This window comes from Pleurodeles waltl, chromosome 6, assembly GCF_031143425.1.
Source record: "Pleurodeles waltl isolate 20211129_DDA chromosome 6, aPleWal1.hap1.20221129, whole genome shotgun sequence".
Classification (NCBI taxonomy): Eukaryota; Metazoa; Chordata; class Amphibia; order Caudata; family Salamandridae; genus Pleurodeles; species Pleurodeles waltl.
In genome coordinates, this window is record NC_090445.1 from 945,678,254 (window position 1) to 945,701,251 (window position 22,998).

Below are 22,998 nucleotides of genomic sequence, written 5' to 3' on the forward strand. Positions count from 1 at the left end.
AATCGCCACAGTACCTACCAAATTGACACAACACCCGTTTTATTGTCGCAGCACTTTTGATTTTTCACACTTTGTCACTAGGCATCAAATTATCCTCGCATCGCAGTAAGGAACCAAGGCTGCACGCCTAGAAATTGACACATCACCTTGCCCGCAAGGAAAGAATCAACGTATCACCTCTGCTGCACTGGAAAAAAAAATCAAAACACCACCTCCTTTATGGCCCTCTGTGTCGTTATTCTTTATGCAACCCAAGTAATTTGTGTTAAAGAGATACATCCATTGATTCCTGTTCATTAAGACTTAGGTAGACCTCTAAAAAGTGATATCTTCATTTGTGCATATTGGATTTTTGTCATTTTGGTCTGTTTTATTCAGATAAATATTATCTATTTTTCTAAACTGGTGTGGAGTACTTTTTGTAAAGTTTTTTACTGTGTTAAAGTATGTGTTATTGCACAAATACTTTACACATTGCCTTCTAAGTTAAGCCTGCCTGCTCTGTGCCAAGCTACTGGAAGGTGAGCACAGGATAGTTTAGGTTGTGTTGTGACTTACCCTGACTAGGATTGTGGTCTCCACTTGGACAGGATGCGTGCCTCTGCCAAATAGAGACCCAATTTCTAACAGTAACTCTCGCACAATTAGGACAGTTGCTAAATTCCTCTAGATATTCACAGATATCCCAAAGAACATCAGTGATTCACATCTGTACCTCACAGTCTCTGCAGGGTGTAAACTCTGAATGCTTGGATGGAGACATCACACTGCACCAGTTACATTTTATGTGAAGAAAATTCACAACTCTGCAGAGCAAGCTTCACATCCACATCGAAGGTATGAAAAAAGCTAACTGATGTTAGTGCACTGGGGTAGGCGCTATATGGCTTTGGTGACATCATCTGACACCACTTCTGGCATCTATACAAAGCCAATACCATCTACCAGTGACGTGAGAGCTTTAAAGTTTCCAGATCCAGTCTGACACCTGGGTTTACTCTACAGGTAGGAATCTGTAAGTAGATGTATCCTTCAGAAATGCCAGAACAAAAGAGTTTTATATCCATTACAAATCTTCATAAACCATGAGATGAAAGATAAAGACAAAAGAGAGAGACTATGTGCATAACAGTGGCAATAGGTACAGAGGAAGCAACTACAATCCTTCAATCATGCCTTATGCCGAACTTCTACGGTGCCCCTTCTGCTCCTGTGACTACCAGCCTTTTCCACCACAGTCCTTCTCCTTCTTCCCTAGTGTCCATTCCTGGATAGCCTTTTCCCCCACTCAGAGACTAGATGTGCACTTCCTCGCCCAGATGATTCCTCACTCGCGAGCCTGGAAAAGCCAGAGGCGCTCTAGAAAAAACAAGACAGCTGGTGAGGGTGCTAGGCATGAAAGGAGGCTCCTTGGTCTCAATGTCAGCTAGAAGCAATCTAGTCAAAGGGCCCCTGCCACCTAGGGCAACAACAGGAACCATCCCTGCCAGCCACAGTATCTCAAAATATACAAATGTTACTTGCCAGACTCCGAAACACTTACAGTAACTACTCAGGAGGTAACAACACAAAAGTTAAACCTCACCTGCTGTTCAGCATGGAGCCCACTCTCTCCAGCACCATCACCAATGTGTCCAGCAGAGAGCACCCAGCACCTACTCCACCCTGTACAGAAATGAGCAGTCCCTGCTTAGCACCCTCACCAACTGTGTAGCAGGGAGCATCCATTGTCCAGCATCCTTACCAGCGGTCCAATAGCGAGCATCCCGACCCAGCATCTTCACAAGCTGTGCAGCAGGAAGAATACCCTGGCCAGAATCCTTACCTGGTATTAAGCAGTAAGCATCCACCTGCCCAGCAACTCTGCCAGTTGTGAAACAGGAAGTACTCCCTCCATAGCATCTTAATCTTTTGCCCGGAGGTCAACTACTTCACAGAAAGCACAATCTGCCAACTCCAGTCTTTTCATTAGCTGCAAAGAAGGCAACCCTGCCATCCTCAGCAGCAGCAGTGCCAGTTGCCCAGCAGGATGACCATCTAGTAAAACCCTCTACATATGCCCATTGGGTAGTACTCCGGTCAGTTCTAGCAGCAGCTGCCCAGTTTCTACAGTGCATGCCCACTGCCAGTATTCTAACTAGTGGCCAGCAACCCTGCCAGACTTCCTCACCAGCAGCAATGCAGAAGGCTAGTTATTAGGTGGTATGTAAAATAGTGAGTTTTAGACCTGTCAGTCTTTGGGTGGTCTTCCCCAAACATTTTGCTTTACTCCTCCATATTCTACTGATCTTGTTTTGTTGGCCTCAGGAGTCTGTGCACTTTACCACTACTGACCAGTGCTAAAGTGCGCGTGATGGCTTCTCAAAACATGGTGTCATTGGCTTATCCCTAATTGGTATAATTAATTTTCCTATAAGGCTCTCATAAAGTAGTAATACATGTACACAGGGCCTCTAAATTAAATGCTACTAGTGCTCCTACAGCACGCGTCGTGCCACCCACTTAAGTAGCCTTGCAAACCTGTCTCAGGCCTGCCATTGAAGCCTGTGTGTGCAGTTTTAAACTGCTATTTCGACCTGGCAAAATAAATGGTTTGCCAGGGGCTCAATCTGCCTTTTTAACACATATAAGTTACCCCTAGGGTAGGCCCTAAACAGCTCACATGGCAGGGGGCAATGTTCTTAAAATTGGATCATGTAATTTTATGTTTTACATGTCCTGGTGGTGAAAATCTCTTAAATTCATTTTTCACTACTGCAAGGCCTTCTTTTCCTATGGGATAACATTGGAGTTGCCTAATTACATTTAATGAGCTGAAGCTTCCAAATGGGTATAGATAAACAGTTCATGTTTAGTGTCTTTGGAATTGTAATGAAAAATGATCTTTTATAGTAAAGTCAGATCTTGAATTACAATTTTGAATATGACATTTTAGAAAGTTGGCATTGTCCTGCCCTGGCCATTTAGTGCTTGCAGCTTGCCTTTGGGTTATATAACTGGGCGCAGTTGGCAGTTGGTCTTTTTGTATCAATTCTAGAAAGCCCCACACGATAGAGAGCACAGGTGTGCCTGAATCGGCCATCACTGGCAGGATGGAAGGGCGGAGTTAGGCACAGCCTCACTTTCACCTGAATAGGCTGTGTCCTGCCTTCACACAAAGGATTGCATAACACATGGACTTAATGTGGAGCCAAGGTAGTGAAGGCAGGAAAAGGATGGATGAGGTGGATCACAGAAAGATTGCAAAGTAATGGATTTCCTTATGTGGAAGACCATGACTAACTTTAGTAAGAAAGCCTTGTTTGTCTGGGAAAGAAAGTTGCACAAGGCTGCTGGATTGACAAGGTCTGGAGTTCACTCACTTGTCGAGCAGAGGTGCTTGCATTAAGTAACACTGTTTTATAGGTTAACAAGAGTAGAGAGCAGCTGTGCATTAGTTCACAATTAGTGCATATCAAGTAGATGAGAACCAAATGGAGGTCCCACTGCCGCATCACCAAAGGTATTAGCAGGGAGATATGGATCAGCCCCTTCAAAAACTCAACAGGTGATATGAAGAGAGTTGGCTGATTGGGCAACCATAGGAAGGCCGAAAGACAACCTTAACTTTCACCACAGTACTGCCTTTCTGGGATAGAGAGAGATTAAAAAAAATAACATGACATATATCTTTGCCTCTAGAGGTGGAATGTCACAGGAGGAACTCCAGACAAACTTCTCCCAGCGTCCTTCTTATGCAGTTTAGGTGGAAGGATGTCAGGCTGCCAGGATGAAACCAAATACTTTGGATGGCACTCAACTTTTGCTGTCCAATCTCTACACATAGTGGTCCACAATGTGCAAGCTGGGTGCAGGAACCGCCTGTGCTCCTGTAACAGGAGGTCCTCACAAAGAGGAAGCTGAATTGGAGGATATATGCTCATGGCCAGAAGTTCCAGGTATCCCACTCTCTTCATCCAGTCAGGAGACACTAGGATGACTTGAGCCGGGCCTTTCTTGATCTTTTTCAATACTCTTGGCAGGAGAGGTAAAGGCAGAAAGGTGTACAGAAGTCCTGAGTAACACTCCAGGGTGAAGGCATCTCTGAAGGAGAACCGCCTGGGAAACTCCAACGCATAAAAGCTTAGACACTGCATGTTCTCTGCAATGGGGAAAAGAGTGAGTTAGGGTTCTTCCCATTGTTGAAAAAAACCCTCTGCTAGCTACGAATGTAACTGACATTCATGAACTACTAGACAATATCGACTGAGTTCCTCTGCCCTGGTGTTTAAAGATCCTGTCAGGTGCTGGATGATCAGTGTGATGCCCCAAGCATTTGGCTTGTGTTATAGATGTAGAAACCCCTGGCACAGGGCCCACAGCTCCACAGCATCTTGTTTGTTGGAGTACCACATGACGGTCATGTTGTCTGTGAGAACCTGCACCCCCCCGATGGTTAGCATGAGCATCATCAGTGCCAAGCGAATCAACCTCAACTCCAACAAAATAATGCGGAGACCTCTGATCTCAGCCTCTCCAAGATGACCTCACAAATCCAGTAACAATGTGACTGTTGTGATCATTTATTTGGGCGGGGTAGGACAAGGTGTCTCCCACCAGTCCAACTGTGGTCAAGCAGTCACCAGTGCAGGTCTTTTGCAGTCTCATCTGATACCTGAATGGAATTTGAAAGGTCCCCTTATTGCTTAGACTTCAGATCCCACTACATAGCCCTCCTGTGCCAGCTGGTGTGGTGCACAAGCAGAATGCTGGAGGCCAAGAGGACTAGAAGCCTCACACCTGCTCTCATTGAGACCCAGGTCAAAGGTTGAAACACTGTGATAACAGCATGAATGTCCTGGACTCGTGGAGGCAGAAGGAAGGCTGAAAAGAGAAGTGTATCTAGGATAGCTATCTAGGATAGCTTAGAAAAAGGGGAGCTGTTGTGAAGTAGTACAGTGTGATGGAAAAGCCTAAAAATGTCAACCAGTCGACACTGTCTGGAGGTAGTCAATGACTGTTTGAAGTGAACCCACCTTTAGCAACCAGTCATCGAGTTATGGAAAGACTGGCATCCGCAACATCCACAGATGTGCTGCAACCACCACCATCACCTTTGTGAACACCTGAGGTGCACTCATAAGAGCACTGAAAGTAAGTGCTCTTGGCCTACCTGAAACCACAGGTAACACATTTGGGATAGGGACGTGGATGGGGAAGTAGGCATCCTGCAGAGCCAACACTGCCATCCAGGCTCCTGCAAAGAGGGGAAACAAAATTTGAGCCAACTGGAGCAGCTGAAATTGTCTTTCCACAGGAAAATGTTTGGAGGGCTAACTTCTAGGATGAGGTAAAGACCAATACCCATTTTTGGCCTGGCTTCTACTCCAAATAATTGGAGTAGCAGCCAGGCCTATCTGTGCTACCAAAACCCTCTGTATGGCTCCCTTGACAAGAGATCTTGGGCTTCTCCTTGGAGTACCGGAAAGTGGCCTTCTAGGAGATGTTGTGGTGTGGATGGTATATTCATGGATGTGACATGAGAGGTAGGGAAATATTCTGTTCCACAATTTTAGCACCCATTGATCGGACGTGATGATTCTCCACTGGTGAAGTGAAAAGTGATGCAACCTCCCACCAGGCACTTTGCAGCTGAGGGTGACCTCAAGGTGTTTTTCTGCAGCTGTGAGAACGGGAGCTGGGGTTGGTTTGGGCAAATCATTGAGCCTAGATGCTGGCAGGCTGCTCCCCTGTCCCATTTTCAAAAGGACAGGAAGACTTCTTGATGTTGTTCAGGGACGTTTGTGAGAAATCTTTATTTCTATGTTTCATGCAGTTCTCATTTATTCTGTACCAGTCAAGTTTCATTTATTCCTGTTCGCTGGTTGACCCGTCTATGTATTGTTATGAGAAAAGCTTACCTGTTCACACACCTCTAACCACTAACCACTAAATGTTCCTGGAAACAGCTGAATAGTATTATTCTTTCCTGTCTTGTAATAGTTCAAGGCTTGTTCCTTTGCAGGAGGGGACAGCTGAAGTCTGCAGGAAATTCTGTGGAGTTGATTTTTTACCCTGGAAAGTCTCTGATTAGACCTTTTCTAATTTATGTTTGAAACTAATTATGGAAAGACGAGAAATCTAAAATTAAGAAGTCCAAAAGTGGTAAGTCTGTCAGGAAACATGTTTTTTTCACCAACTGTGATATTTTGTGTTTCTTGACTCATATGTTTCAATTATAACCAATGGTGTCTTGAACACACACAGATATATATATATATACATACACACACATATAATTCATGTGTATGTTTCATTTGGAAGAGTTGCTGGTTGGGAGTATACCAGGCTCCATACAGCGCTGCAGATGAACAAACAGATTCTTTCCAACATCTGCATTCTGCCTTATTTGTGAGCAGTGCCAATATTTATGCTTGATTAACCTGACTTTACCTATTTTTGTATCCTCTCCCCAACTGTTCAAAGGGGTGAAAAGGTTGAGGGAACTGCCTCACAAGCGGAGCCAGCTTAACAGAGCATGCAATGCCAATATTTCCTTGAAACTTTCATAGGCCAAGTCTGCCTTGTCTTAGAAGTGACCAGACCCATCGAAGGACACGTCCATAAGTGATTGCTGAACATTACTCAAAAATCTTTTGGATTGCATCTAAGTGTGGAAACTTAAGCACCACACTAGTCCTGACCGCTATACATAGTCGGTGGTGTCCAGGCCTGATATTACTAAGTACCTTGCTGCCTCTTAGCCTTCCTGGATGAGGTATTGGAGATTTGGTCGTATATCATCTGGAACCATGTGCAAGATATTCACCACTCTGTGCTAGCACATGAGTATATCTCCCCAGGAAGCAGCTTGTACTGATGGACCTATAAGGCAAGATTGGCAGAGAAGTACATCTGTCTGGCAAATGACTCAATACACTTCAACTCACCGTCTGGTGGGGTAGTCAGTGAAGCATTCAGTTAAGATGACTGGTGGAGGTATGTTCCTCTAAGCTTTCTTGTGACGAGTATTGAAGGAAGGAGGCTGGGTCTTCTGAGATCGGCATGTGTCACCTTGCTATTAGTCTACCGACTGAAGGGCAAAATACTGGTTTGCACAGGTGCCTAACCTTGTGTATGTAGGGGCCTCATTGAACGATAAAAAAGGCTCCTGGTTAATATATCCCAGATGGAGCACTTCCATTAGAACATTAGTCTTGACTTCTTTGGTGGGCAAGGTTAAATATAAGACCGCAACTGGCCTCCTTGTGACTGTGGCCAAGTAAGCAGACTCTTCATTGGCCACATTGGGAAGGGGAGAGTGGAGGCCAGTGTTAGAGAATATGTCCAAGCCACTGGCATGGAGAGGAGAGGCTTTCTCAAGCATTTGGCTTCAAATCAAATCAATCGTGCACTTAACAAGTTTCTGGAACTCTTCAAAAAAACACCACAGAGGGGCTTATACGTAGCTTCTACAGATTTGTTAACAATAGCAAGGGACACATATTTGATCATTTGGACTCTAAATTGAAGAGACATTGATGTTCCTACTAATTATTTAAGAATGAGTAATATGCTTGTGCAATCTGTTCTTAATGGCTCTTGTATCAGAGTACATTAATTTAAAATATTAAATGATTTATTCTATCCCTTCTATTAGGTTTTATTGTGATTGAGTGTTTTGCCAGCTTAATTGTGTTATGAAGACTAATATAGTTAGGGATTCCACAATGATTAGTTTACGTCAGTCATGCAGAATCCCATCTTTCTGGGCATTTACTTTATTGCTATCACAATTGCTCTGCTTGGCATACCGTGGCACTGGGTTCATACGGATCCTTCTGATCCTACACTGTGGTGACAGGAATGTATAACTCTTGTTGTCTAGAAATCTCTTGCATTCAAAATGATCCACAAAGGACCAAGCTTATAAGAATAAGGGATCTAATAAAAGATCGGATGTTGACGGTCATATCTGGTTGCATACTTGATATAGTTTAGAACAAATACTGGCTTTTTTGTGTAGTGGGAACTCTTGATCTATTCTGTATACAAAGTTGTTTTATTATGTATGACACACACTGCACTTCATAATGAAATTAAAATGTATCTTTGTAACTTTTTCAATGTTTGATACTTCCCAAATTAAAACAAAAAAAAAGAGAAAAAACAGTCCCATTGAAGACCTCCACAGATTTATATATCATCTGGAGATGGTTTCAAAGCACAGCCAGTCGACAGAGGGGACCCTCCAACATTTATTTGCCATATGCTGTGAATTAAACAAATACAACCACTGCACTAGTTAATGTAAGTTCTTGCATAATATTTCTATTCATTCTTTTTTCATTTCTGAAAGTGTACATAATCAATATTGAGTAGTATTTGGCTTCATGGAGACTTACATGAGTTGAAAATGGGAAAAAAGTTTAAAGTTGTGTCAAACAAGGAGTCCTAAATTATGTCTTAAGCAAGGCCCCGAAACCCCTGAAGATCCATTGGATGACACGGGCTGTAGATGAGCTTGTCAACTCTTGTCTGTTCTGTATTTCAGAGCACTCTTGTGGCAGCACGGGGGCAGTCCTGAATTTTTGCTGTCATCAAAATAAAAGTAATTAAAATCTGTATTGAAAACTCAACCATTTTGAGTGCTGTGGAGGGTGACATTGCACCTCCCACTGCAGTGCATGGTGGAATAACTCAAGCACTTATTTATTTTCTTCACCATGTCCCGGGAAAGGATATTTCTCTTAAAGTTCTTTCCAAAGATTGGCTGCTGTGCCTGTAAGACATGGCCTCTCTACAGGACATAGACAGCAAACTTGACCTACAACCCATCAACGTACTCGTCATAGAGCTGCTTCCTAACTTTCAAGGTCATAAAAAGCAAGCATGGCATTTCTGATTATTGCGCCTAAAACCTAGACACTTTATAAAGTAGTTATTAGCCTAGAAATCTAATTTTTACTCCTCTTTCAACTCTTAAAAACAACAAGCCAAGTACTTGACAAAGAATCTACAAATGGCAAGAAAAAAATAAAACTTATTGTGATCTTTGAACTGTTGGACACAGCTTCAGGTTTATTCCAGAGTCCCAGAACCTTGGGTGGAAAAGGGAACTACAGTGGTTTGGGTGTGGCAGTGCCATTTACGTGATCAGTGGTAAGTCTAGAGATGTGGTATAATACCACTGTGGCATCTGGCACATAATTGCCACTAGCCAGTAAACTAAAAGGCTTCCACGGTCGCTATTACAAAGATAAAAACTGTGGAGGAATAGCACTCATTAGGAATGAACCTAAATTCTATAGTCAATCATTCTGACATGCTGGTGTGTCTGAGGCTGTTGTGGATCAGCTCTGAAAACACAGTGAAAAAGCTATAGGTGCTCTCACTGTCAAAACGTATTATTTTAACACAGGCCATTCATATCAGTCAGTCAGTTGGTCGGGAAGAAGCTACTACAGCGTAGATCACTAAAGTGAACTATACCTTAGAGGTGGCCATTAGTCTCTCCTCCACACTTTTGAAAAGGCCGCTTGTGGTGTCTCCTTGTTCTTTTAAAAGATGCTGAAGGTGCAACAAAGCCGCCATTTGTGAACTGCTTGTGTTAGATGTGGCTGTAAGCAGGATTTCTTCCATGAAAATGGATGCACGACAACTCTGAAAAACATCAGTTAGGTTAGTTTACATTTTTATAGATATGGGTTTATTGATGAAGACAAAACAGTGAATAAATGAGGAAGAGATTGGGGGCAATATTCCTACACTCGGGTGCAGATTTAATACTTTTTGGAAGTCAAATATTCCCCAAGTGAACTACAGAGAGTTTCATGTCACATTTTCCCTACATCTCCCATTTCACCAATGTTTAATTCCAGATACCATACAATTACACACTGTGGAAATTGAGATTGATGAACAAGTTACTTGCCTTCGGTAATGATGTAGAAGTTACTTACCTTCGGTAATGAAATATCTGGTAGAGACATATTCTAGTTGCAGATTCCTTACCTTAGAATTTCCCCCCAGACGTCAGACTGGATCCGGAGACTTTTATTCGAGCAATACCCTTGCGCGTTGGTAGGTGGCGTCGGTCAACTCCGCGGGCATCGTTGGCGTTGTACTCGCCGTGATGACATCAGGGGTAGTACATAGACGCCGCCTCAGCGCAGTGACGTCAGTTTATTTTAACAACTTTCCACGCCAAAGCGCAGAGCCGCTAAGAACACTGAGATTGGTGTGCCAGAGCTAAGGACCTGAAGGGGTAATCCCTGTCCCTAGAAATCAGAAATCAGTTTGCAAGTAGGGAGGACGGGTGGGTCGGTATGGAATCTGCAACTAGAATATACATCTACCAGATCAATCATTACCAAAGGTAAGTAACTTGTTCATCTCCTAGAGACTTCAAGTTACAGATTCCTTACCTTAGAATAGATAGCAAAGCAATACCACCCCCAGAGGTGGGTCTTTGAACCAATATCATACAGGACCGAACGCCAAAGTAGCCATCCCTGTTGACTTGACTGTCCAGGCAGTGGTGTTTAGTGAACGTGTTCAAGGCCGCCAACGGTTCTGCCTGACAGATATCCAGGACTGAAACTCCGCGTGTTAACACACTGATGGCAGCTGTTGCCCTGGTAGAGTGAGCACACAAACCCTCATTGAGGTTTCTTACTAGCCAAAGCATAGCACATTTTAATGCAGAGAACAACCCATCTCAGGATGGTTCTTTTCTGCACTGTCTGACCTTTCTTGGCGCCCACAAAACATTGACCATCCACCCAGAACTCTTGAGTATGATTGAGGTAGAACATCAACGCTCTTGTTTGGTCAGGTGGATCCAGAGGGATATGGGGGTACATTAAAGGTAGGCAAGATGATGCACTGGCCTACATGAAAGGGCAAGACCACTCTAGGGAGGGAAGATGGAGAGGAAAGGTGGCTTAGAAGAAAGAGCCTGCAACTCACTCACTCACTCTGCAGGCAGAGGTGATAGCTACAAGGAAGAAAAGTGTTTTCATAGTAAGCAGGAGAAGTGGACAGTTGTGAAGTGGCTCAAAGGGAGCGCACATCAGATAAGTGAGAACCAAGTTCAAATCCCACTGGGGCATTATGAATGGGGAAGGAGGAAAGAGATGGGTAAGACCCTTAAGAAATCATCCCACAATGGCAGATTTAAATAAGGTGGTTTGGTCAGACAAGAGGAAGAAAACCGAGAAGGCAGACAAATAGCCCTTGAGGGTGCCCAGAACACTGCCCTGCTGGGTTACGTAAAGAAAAAACAAAAGAACCTCAGAAAGAAGAGCAGAGAGGGGATCAATAGACTTCTCTGTACATCATGCCACAAATTTGCTCCAATGACACGTGTATACCATTTTAGTGAAGGGATGCCTTGCTGCCAAGATAACGTTGCAGACTTCGGGTGAAAGGTCAAAAGCTGTCAACTGCTGCTGCTCAATCTCCACGCAAGAAGGCTGAGACTGGGCAGGTTTATGTGGAGAACTGTCCCCTGCGGCTGTGATCGGAGGATCGATGGCCATGTTCAAGAGCTCAGGATACCATACTCTCAGCCGGAGCCACAAGTATGACTTGGGCCGGTCATTCTTGATTTTTTTTTAAACTCTGGGCAGAAGTGGTATTGGCCAAAAGGCGTAAAGGAGGCCTGAGTGCCAATCAAGATGAAATGCATCGCCAAGTGTGTGCCGTCTGGTAAACTCCAACACCCAAAACAGCGGACACTGCACATTCTCTGCGGAGGTGAAAAGATCTAACCAAGGCTCTCCCCACTGCAGAAAGAGACCTTGTGCCACCTCCAGATGGAGACGCCATTCGTGATCGACCAGGCACTGATGGCTGAGTTTGTCCGCTCTGACATTCAGAGAGCCCTCCAAATGTTGAACCACCAGGGATATGTGATATGGAGCTCCGACTCTGCCGGAGACCAGACACCTCTGATCACCACCTCTCCCATGTGGCCACCCCATCCCACGAGTGACGCACCTATCACTTCAGTCGCATCTGGTTGGGGAAAGGAGAGGGATCTGCCCCTGACCCAATCGCGGTTCAAAAGCCATCACTGCAGATCTCGCACAGTCCCCTCCACGATCTGGACCATGTCAGAGAGATTCCCCTGATGCTGCCCCCACTGGAACGTCAGGTCCCACTGCAGTGCCCGCATATGCCATCTGGAATGAGACACTAGCAGGATGCAGGGCGACATGAGGCTCAGCAGCATCAGAGTCATTCTCACTGAAATCCAAGATGGAGGTTCAAACAACGATATCATAGTCTGAATATCCTGGATTCAGAAGAATAGGCCCGAAACTGAACTGCGTCCCGAACAGCTCAGATGATAGGGAGCATCTGAGAGGGAGTCAGGTATGACTTCGGCACGTTTATAGTGAACCTCAGCAAATGCAGAAGGTACGCAGTAGCCTGGAGGTGGGAGACAGCCTGGGATGAGCTCGCCTTTCGCAGCCAGTCATAGAGGTAGGGGAAGACTGAAACTCCCAACTTGCGCAGATGAGCTGCGAGCACCACTATCACTTTGGTGAACACCCAAGGGGCACTGATACGGCCAAAGGGGAGCACAGTGAATTGAAAATGCTCATGACCTACCACGGACCTCAAGTAACGTCTTTGGGCAGGCAGGATGGGAATATGGAAATATATGTCCAACACTACCCTCAGGGTCCAGGGCAGGTAGGACCTGAGCCAGAGTGAGCATTTTGAACTTCTCCTTCCTGAGGAAGAGCTTGAGGGTCCAGAGGTCAAGGATAGGGTGGAGGCTCTTGTCCTTCTTGGGCACCAGAAAGTAGCAGGAATAACAACTACGGCCTACTTCTGGCATTGGGACCCTCTGTATGGCTCCCTTGGCCAAGAAGGTCGTAACCTCCTCATGGAGAAGTGCCAGGTGATCCTCCATTATGCAATCATAGGAAGGTGGCATGGCAGGAGGGGTAGTCTCAAAGGGGAGGTAGTAGTCCCTTCGGACTATTTGCAAAACCCACCTGTCTGTGTGATGGTGGCCCAGTGGGGAAGGTGATGGTGAATCCTACTTCCAACTGGTCCCTGGTGGGGAAGCACCAGATCAGGAAGGCTTGGAGGCTGCAGCAGAGGGAGGGGGGGGGGGGTTGGGGGGGCACTGGACTGTCTAGACTGCTGGCTCCCAGATCCAAGCGAATGCTGGATCCTACGTCCACGGCCACACAGAAGCTGAGCAGCATGTGTGGCACGATGGCTGGCAGGGAACATACATGGCTGGGCGCCCCTTCCGCAGCCATGAAAGGAATGCTAGGAAATGTTTCATTTATGCACAAGATAAATCTGTTTCCCACTTTTAACTTCAGCTGCCTAATACATGTTTTTGAGCCATTAAATAAGACTTCAAAATAGAAGTCAACGTCGATACTGATGTGACCAGCGTCGACTAGGGTGTTGGGTTGTCGCTCTTAAGCAAAGCTTCAGGATTCGCAACCGAAGATTTATCTGGCATCAGAATTCTCACGATTAAGAGATTGTGTGTGCAGAGGTTGAGAGAGAGCGTAGTTTTATATTACATATTATAGAAGTGAAATGCTTATGATTAACAATGCTGCATTAAAGAAAATATTCATTGAAATATATTCATTAACATAAAGGATTTTATGTGTGTAAACTAATGTCAACTTTAAGAAATAATCGTTCATAGATTGCTAAAACTGTGCACATTAAAACGCATAAAACTGCATTCATTAGAACTCGTATATCTTAAGTTAGCGTAAGTCAAGCAAAGCTGTGTAGCTCTCATATTAAAGCGTATTTTTCTGTCTCTTCAGTGTGCTGACTTGCAAAAGACCATGACCCACCGATTGTTCTTTTTCTTCAATAGTTCGCAACAATGCCAGATTTTCTCATCCGCATGCTAGCAGCTTTTAGTATAAAGTTATGTGCTTCGAAACATTAATGGACACTTCCAAGGACGATGGAGCGAGAAGAAGAGAACTTTTGACCTGATACGTGTAAAGACAATGAAATAATCCCGGATGAGCCACCTACGAAAATACGTCAATTATGATGACCAATCAGAACATAAAGATTTATCAAAAATGACAAAATGCATTACTTAATGTATAATTTGATAGGTTAACAATGGTGGGGTGTATTGACTGACCAATAGAATTTTGGGGGAATGAATCACGAAAAAGGGATAAAAACCCATGACACAGGAGACAAACATGATTAGGTAGGGAATGATATTGATTGCATCTCAAAACTCTGTCACTCTATTTGGTGACCTGAGACTTAGAGAAAACCATCCTTGCCCATAGACTGCCCTTACACTTTTCTCCTTATGAGGAGAGTGTCTTTGCCTTTAACTTAGATAGACTGACGGCGATCTAACTGATGTCCTGAAGACGAAGACTGATCCTGAATGCTGACCTAACCAGAGGAGGGTAATTATAATGTTGCTAATGAAAATTCATTTATTTGCCTTTTCTTTCTAGGTACCAACTGCTGTATGTTTTTGATTAGAGACCTTAGTTAGATGTTTTCCAAATTGGTGTTCAAATTGTTCTGCATGAAGCCCAACATGCTAATGCTAATTAGAGGTTAGACGAGGTATTCATTTTGACTGACAAACCGACGTGACTGACGTGATGCTATGCTGAACTAGTATCTTAGAACATTCGATGTATTATGATCTGCTTATATCCATCTGATTGTCTATGCTACTGATCTTTGTATTATTGAAAGCTTATTATGGTTGTCATCTTGTGACTGTGCTTATATGCTTCCTGGCTTCGAGATTGATGCATTTGCTACTAGATTGTAATCAATAGGGAATACAACTCATAAAACTTCATTAAGGTGTGGTTATTCATGACTGAAAGGTCATGGTTGCGCCGAATGTTTATTAAATGTCTAAAATAAGAGATATTTTGGTGTTAAATATTGACAATGTTATTGACATATTGGTTGATATTTTGATCAGTTATCTCGTCCTACGGTGTCTTACCACTGGGCCCAAAGATTCATTGGCCTAAAACGAGTCCTGATGTGTATAAATTAACATAGACGAACGCGTTAGCAGTTCTGGTAGCAGAGTACGGTTTGGCCCTTGGGGGCCCTAGGACGGAGTTTCATTGTTTAATTTGTTTTCTTGTGATAATGCAATTTGGAGAGATGATGAGTTGCTAGATTCGCCATGGCTTTCCCGGGATCTCGGAGCCTGCCTAAATGAGTTGGGAATGTTCTCGGCGCCATAGTATGTGTGGTTAGGGTCTTTTGCGCTTATTAAATCTTATGCACTTTGCAGGTGATTGTGAATATTTGAGTGCGATTAGGCCAAATTAAGTGTTGTTTAGAAGGAGTGGGCGTACTCCACAGCATGAGAGTAGGGAAGTCGGCGTACTTCATGTGAATGCAGCGCTTGTTGCTCAAAATTATCCACGTGGTTGGTTGTTGTATACGGGCCTATTGAGGTCTAAGACTCCGGAGTATGATGTTAAAATGGTTTATGTTGTAATCTGTGCGGTTTAGTAGGTCAATCGGGCGTGGTTGACAAGTCGAGTTTCGAGTTATGGTGCATGTGTGAAACCTTCGATGGAGATTTGACAAGTTCTAAAGTGCACTAGAAGGAGTCATTGACAAGTCGAGAGTAGGATTTGCAGGTTGAATTCTGCTTGCGTATGAGGGAACTGAGAAGGAGAGAGTAGCGGCCGAGGCTTCAAGTGAAATCTCTGTAAAGTTCTGAAGCGAATGTGTTACCCTTCCTGTAGTAAACCGGCAGATTTGTGTTGTCATTTAAGTGCTAGCAATAATTCGCATTAGTTTGTATGAGTTGTAAGGAGTTAGCGAGGTGTGGACAAGCCGCAAGACTTTGTCAGCTGCAGTGTGTGTGAGTGTGACGTCAGTGGTGCCCTGCTGAGATAGGTCAGATGCCGAGAGGGGTCGCGCACGGATTGGCTGCCGTCCGTGAGAGGCAATAGGTTGAGCAAAGGGTAGGTGAAGAGTGTCCTGGGAACTAAGCCGTTTTTCTGATTAAATATAAAATAAAATGAATTTTGTTAAGGCATTCAAAAGCGCTTTGAAAGGAGATGTGTATATTGTTGCAACTGATGGGGAACCTACACCACCTAAGGGTACACCAGCTTACACGGTTATGGAGGAAAAGGGTGTTGCACCGTGTTTATGGATAAAACAATTGCGCAAATTAACAGAGAAAGAGGGGTGTCTAGCGTTTCCGGAACATGGAACATTTAATCAAAAGGTGTTAGAAAATTTGAGGTGGATGTTAAGTACGCAGAAACCACCTCCAAGACCGGCACAATATGAGGCTTTGGCAATTTGGGACCTGATGGCTCTTAAACATAGACAAGAAAGATTTCACAGAAGATTGACAAGGGCAGAAAAATCCTATGCAGAGGCTAGGTTGGATAATGAGAACAAAATGTGGAGACGAGGAATAGTGGATGGGTTAAAGCTGTTTCCGGCAATAACACAGGGAGAGGAGACACAGGGAAAGAAAGCTTCTTGCAAAACTGACAAAGATTCAGGCAAACTCAAAGAGAATAAAAGGTCCTGGGAAGAAGAGGATGATTCAGATGATGAGGTGTTTAAGGATAGATTGTTACATGATCGTCCGCAACCGTACGCGGTGAACGACAGTGCTCCAAGTACTAGCTTGGATCCTGGGAACCAGACGAAGGAGAAGGGTGTTACTGATACAGTGCAGACTAGCGATACAGCTTTGATACAGAATGGTGTCAGTGTACCCACTGCACCAGACTCGCCGATACAGTTACAGCCTCCACCACAGATAAAAAGAATTTACCCCGATGTCCCAGTACTCAAGACTACTACGAACTTGGTGGTACCGCCAGACCCGATATATACAAAGCCAAGGTTAATACAGATTGAGTCAACTCCACAGTTAGTGTCACAACCGCGACAACTGATACCTGGGTATAACCCAGTAGCGGGTCCTTTGAAAGAACCTGCACCAGGATTATTAGAGCAGACCTATGGTGTCGCCGCTCCAAGAAGCTTGGGATCAGGCCAGACACCTGCCGCTATATCACTACCTATTACTGTTGGTCCCCCAGTACCATTATATGCACAGGAGAAAACAGGCACATGCGAACAGGGGGTTATGACTCATGAAACGATAAGAGGAGGGCCTATTAGAACTCCACAAATAATGGCCCAGGGAGGACAGGTTTGCGAACAATCAAGACCCTTAATGGACCTCAGTCCAATAGGGGCACCTCTTGAGGCAATGCGACAAGCAGGGTTGGGAGTCCTGACTCCCCAAACTATGAGTACAAATACCTCATACACTCCAATGATAACTTCAGGGAACATTTCACTGCAGGGTTTTACAGTACAAATAGTTAAATGAGTGGTTAGAGAAAACTTGCACATCACAAAAGACTACAGCGACTACAATCGAACCTGAAAAAGAAAAACAAGATGAATACCTAAATCTAGTACGACTAGGAGCAGAAGCTGCTGAATTGGTGGATGGAACAATGGGAGTAAATAGGTTGGAGTCTTACACTGAGGCAGAATTAAGGTACTTATGCCTTAAATTACCAAAGAGGTAGGCAAAGTACACCAGAAATTAACGAATTTGGCAGACAAATACAATATCGACATTGGAAACACGAAACATTTGAAACGGAGTTACAGATTAGATTTTGATACGAAAGATTTTGAACACATGAGATCTGCAGGCATGAAGACACATTTGAAAGAGTTGCTGCAAAGAGCACAAATTTGGGGAGCACTAGAGAAATGGGAAGGCCGATGGGTAAAGAAAAGAGATAAGGGAAAAAGAGATAGTCCAGGATCTAATGAAACAACAGTCACACCTAAATTAGACACGGTGAAAATCCTACCTATGAGAGAAACAGCTGGTGGTGTTTTGGTGCATGTGCCTTGGTCCAGGGGAGACATTTTGTCTTTTACGAATGATTATAAGAGAAAAACCGATTGAGTGGTATCAACAGACAGATAGATTCGTGAAGCTTGCAAAATGTCTCTGGGAAGACTTAAATACCTTGCTTGAGATTATTGTTCCGCCAGACTTGTGGCTCGAGTGTAAGAGAGGGGTAGATTGGCCCACAAAGGAACCAGCAAGGGATAAAGTGACTGGAGCACCTTCTGAAGAGGTGATGAAATATTATCATAAAGTAATTGAGTTTTTGAAACAAAAGGTGTCACCGAAGGTGACTGATTGGCAGAAAATCGACCGGACCTCTCAAGAGGTTAAAGAGTCAATACATGCATATTATGAAAGGTTGTTGAAGGCATTCAAACATTTCAGTGGTACTGAAACAATTGAACCGAAGGACATGAATCATCTTGTGTTCAGATTCGTCGAAGGGCTGAGACCGGAGGTCAGCCAAATGATTAAAAATCATTTGATTTGTTGGCAAGCTAAACCGATTGATGAAGTATTACAGTACGCGAAATACTGTAGTGACGAAATTGAGTTGAAGCAGAAAAAGTTGAAGGAGAAAGTGATGGTGATGCAGATAAGGGCTGCACAGGCTGGAATACAGGGAAATGGTGTTCAGCAAATGATACAGCAACAACCGCAATTGAATGGTGTGTTTCAGGCACAGCCGAGAGGTAGAGGTCGAGGGTTTGTGAACCGTGGTTCGGACATGAATAATGTTGTTATTCAAAATGATGGTCAAGGAGTGAAAAAGATGTCACCATGTCATGCGTGCGGGGGCGTGGGACATTGGAAACGGGATTGTCCCGATATATTGCAGGATGGTACGGTTCAGCAGAGTATTAATGCCGGTACACTACAAAATTCACGAGGTCCAAGAATGAGACACCAGAATCAGAACTATCAAAATAATTTGGTGCAAATGTCAGGGGTGCAACCTATGCAGCAAATGCAAATGCCGCGTTTCCAAACAGTGTCAGTACAACCAATACAACAGCAGATCCCTATGGTGCCTAGACAGCAAATGCAGTTACCCCTAGCTCCGATGGGACAGCAACAGGTGACGCTTCCTCAGCAGGTCACAGGTCAGGTAACAAACCAAAACAACACTGTACAACAATTCCCATTACGAGGTGAAAATTATATGAATGAGGATTGGTCAGATGACAGCTCAGACAGTGAAGAGTGCAGACTCGCAGCATCCCTAGAGGTAGACCAGAGAGGCCCATATGTGGAGGGAAAAGTAATGGGCTACAAAGTCTCATTTTTAGTCGATACGGGAGCCACACGCTCTACGGTTCGCAGTGCAGAGGTACCAAGATTACCTCTCTCGGGGCGCACCATACGAGTGGTTGGTGTGGCTAACCAGTACCTGACTAATCCAATCACTGACCCAGTGCAGGTTGAAATCGGAAATTTTCAGGGCCTGCATAGATTAGTTGTATGCGACTCAAGCCCAGTATCCTTATTAGGAAGAGACTTATTGTGCAAAACCAAATGTTCGATTACCTGTTCCAATGGTGGAATAGAGGTACAGACAAACAGTGATGATGAGGGAGATGAGGGTCAACTCATAGAAGAAGGAGGAGAAATGAATGAAGATTACCCTCTAATTACTCTATTCCCAGTGTTTACCTTGATCGATCTACCTGCTGATCTGCAAGGATCGGTAACAGAGAAGGTGTGGGATTTGACTGGAAAGGAGGTTGGATTAATCAAGGGAGTAGGTCCAGTCAAGGTGCAGATAAAGCCGAATGCAGTGTTCCCACAAGTGCCACAATATCACATGACTCAGGATGTCCTTATTGAAGTGACACAGATAATTGTGGATTTTCTCAGACAGGGAGTTTTGAAAGAGGTCCTGAGCAGTCCGTGTAACTCTCCTATTATGGGTTTGAGAAAGCCCTGTGGAAAAGTTCGAATTGTGCAGGATTTGAGAAAAATAAACAAAATTGTGATAAAATGCTGCCCTGTGGTTCCCAACCCAGCGGTAATAATGTTCCAGGTTCCTTGTGATGCTGAATGGTTTACCGTAGTAGACCTATCACAAGCGTTTTTCTCGATACCACTTCACGAAGACAGACAGTTTTTGTTCAGTTTCAAATTCCTGGATAAGGTATACAGTTGGTGCAGAATTCCTCAGGGGTTTTCTGAGTCACCATCCATCTTCAATCAGATATTGAAGAAGGATTTGGAACCTCTTGTGCTGCCTTACAATTCGACTCTTGTACAGTACATTGATGATTTGTTGATTGCATCCAAAACCAGAGACAGCTGCAAATATGATACCATTGCATTATTGAATCATTTAGGGAAAAACGGACATAAGGTGTCACCTAAAAAGCGGCAGTACTGTCAAAAAGAAGTGAAGTATTTGGGGCATCTGATTGAGAAAGGGTCCCAAAGAATATCAAAAGAGAGGATAACAGCTGTTTTACAAATGAATCCCCCAACAACAAAGAGAGATGTCAGGATGTTCTTGGGAATGGTGGGCTACTGTCGCCAGTGGATACCCAACTTCTCGATCATTTCAAAACCATTAATAAAACTGACAGGAAAAGAAGTTAAGGATGAACCATACACAATCACATTGACAAAAGAAGAGCTTGAGTCATTTTTAGAGCTGAAAGAGTGCATGTGCAGGGCTCCAGCATTAGGAATGCCTAATTATGAGAAACCATTTCTGTTGTTCTGTCATGAATGTGATGCTTGTTCTTTGTCTGTTTTAACACAGGTCCATGGAGATGCAAATCGCCCTGTAGCATATTTTTCAGCTACTTTGGACCCTGTCGCAGCAGCCTTACCGGGTTGTTTGCGAGCAGTCGCAGCAGTTGGTCAAAGCCTTTCACAATGTGAGGGCATAGTCATGGGATACCCTTTGACAGTATTGGTTCCACATTCTGTTGAAATTCTGCTGACACGAACTAAGACACAACACATGACAAATGCACGACTTACCAAATATGAGACAATTATTCTGGGGTCACCCAATGTTACATTGAAAAGGTGCACTGTGCTGAACCCGGCAACTCTACTTCCCAATGAGAATACAGAAATAAAAGATGGGGAAGAGTTTGAGCATGATTGTCTGGAGGTGACTGAGCTCAGTACCAAACCTCGCTCAGATATAAAGGATACCCAGTTAAAGGAAAACGATTGCATTATGTTCGTTGATGGGTCCTGCCTAAGAGATTCAACAGGAACATTGAGAGCTGGTTATGCAGTATGTACCATATCTGGCATAGTCGAGGCCTCCTGGCTCGAGAAAGTGTTTTCTGCACAGGTGGCAGAATTGATAGCTCTCACAAAAGCCTGCCATGCTGCTGTAAATCTGAAAGTCACAATCTATACAGACAGCAGATACGGATTTGGAATTGTACATGATTTTTATCAACTCTGGTCAGAGAGGGTTCATGACATCCTCTGGTTCACCAGTGAAAAATGGAGAACAAATAAGAGATTTGTTACATGCGATTCAGTTGCCTCTTGAAATTGCCGTGGTGAAGTGCAGTGCTCACACCAGATCACAAGACTTTGTGTCAATGGGGAATGGTTATGCAGACCAAGTTGCCAGATTCTGTGCATTAAACTGTATATCTTTTAAGGAGCAGTGGGAACTGTTACCACAACCTGAGAATGACACAACCTTAAGCCTAGCATTATGAGTGGTTGATACCTTAGACGAATTAAAGACATTACAAAGCCACGTGAGTAAAGAAGAAAAACGTTCCTGGCAGAAAATGCAGTGTGTACAAAGAGCAGATGATATTTGGGTGTCAGAAGAGGGAAAACTGGTTTTACCAAACAGTCTTCTGTCAGAATTTGCCCGATTGTATCATGGGCAGGCACATTTAGGAAGAGATGCCATGATCAGATCCTTTAAGATTGATTGGTTCAATCCAAAATTCAGACATGCCGCAGAAATTACTTGTCACAGGTGCGTCATCTGTCAACAGATGAACGCTGGAAAAGGAACCGTGGTAACTTTGAGCCACATTAGGAGAGCTGGTGGGCCATTTAATAAAATACAAATGGATTTCATTGAAATGCCTGTTTGCGGAGGTTTGAGGTACGTGTTGGTGATTGTGTGTGTTTTTAGCCATTGGATTGAGGCATATCCCACACGTAGGAATGACAGTCTTACAGTTGCAAAACTACTACTCAGAGAATTAATACCCAGGTTCGGGTTTCCGGTTTCTATAGAATCAGATAGGGGAAGACACTTCGACAATGAGGTGATTAAACTTCTGTGTGCCACACTCAACATTGAACAAAAGCTGCATTGTAGCTATCGCCCTGAAGCCTCAGGACTAGTCGAGCAGATGAATGGTACTTTGAAATCAAGAATAGCAAAAATGTGTGCAGCAACAAACATGAAGTGGCCAGATGCATTACCTCTAGTGCTGATGTCTATGAGAAACACGCCAGATAAGAAAACGGGATTGTCCCCACATGAAATCCTCATGGGCAGAGCAATGAGGTTACCGGCGGTACCTGCAAATGCACTAGTGAATATTACAGATGATATGGTGTTGGATTACTGCAAAAGTTTGGCTGACGTGATTCGCTCTTTCTCTCACCAGGTGGAAGCTAACACGTTACCACCAATCGGCGAACCAGGACACTCTCTGCAAGCTGGAGATTGGGTGGTTGTCAAGAAGCACGTAAGAAAATCGTGTCTTGAGCCGCGTTGGAAAGGGCCATATCAAGTGATATTGACGACCACTACTGCTGTGAAGTGTGCCGGGGTTCCCAACTGGATACATGCCAGCCATACAAAAAGGGTAACGTGTCCTGTTGAAGAGGAACTTGAAAATTCCGGTACAGCAACTTCAAGAGGAGAAGTCTCAGAGTCAGAGATCAGTCAAGAAAGATCTGAGACTACAGGAGAGCCCGCTGAGAACAGCCGTGTCCCTCAAACTATCAGTGAGTTCGAGTGAGGTGACAGAGTGCCAATCTCAGTGGAGGCAGCAGGAGAACAAAGACAAGGAGAGGTTCTCCCAGAAGCAGACGAATACAATTCAGAGCCTGAATACAGTGTCGAACAGGAAGGAGAGAGAGACGGAGAAGTG

General features: G+C 44.0%; 1 protein-coding gene across 2 annotated transcripts in view; it reads right to left on the bottom strand.

Annotated features, from left to right (window-relative positions):
• The window catches only part of CFAP46 (cilia and flagella associated protein 46), a 1,580,346-nt gene that overhangs the window by 621,108 nt on the left and 936,240 nt on the right, over window positions 1–22,998 (bottom strand). For both annotated transcript variants that reach the window (XM_069239769.1, XM_069239768.1), the window contains exon 47: window positions 9,472–9,642. In XM_069239769.1, the coding sequence (XP_069095870.1) occupies window positions 9,472–9,642 (171 nt within the window). The remainder of the gene's footprint in view (window positions 1–9,471; window positions 9,643–22,998) is intronic.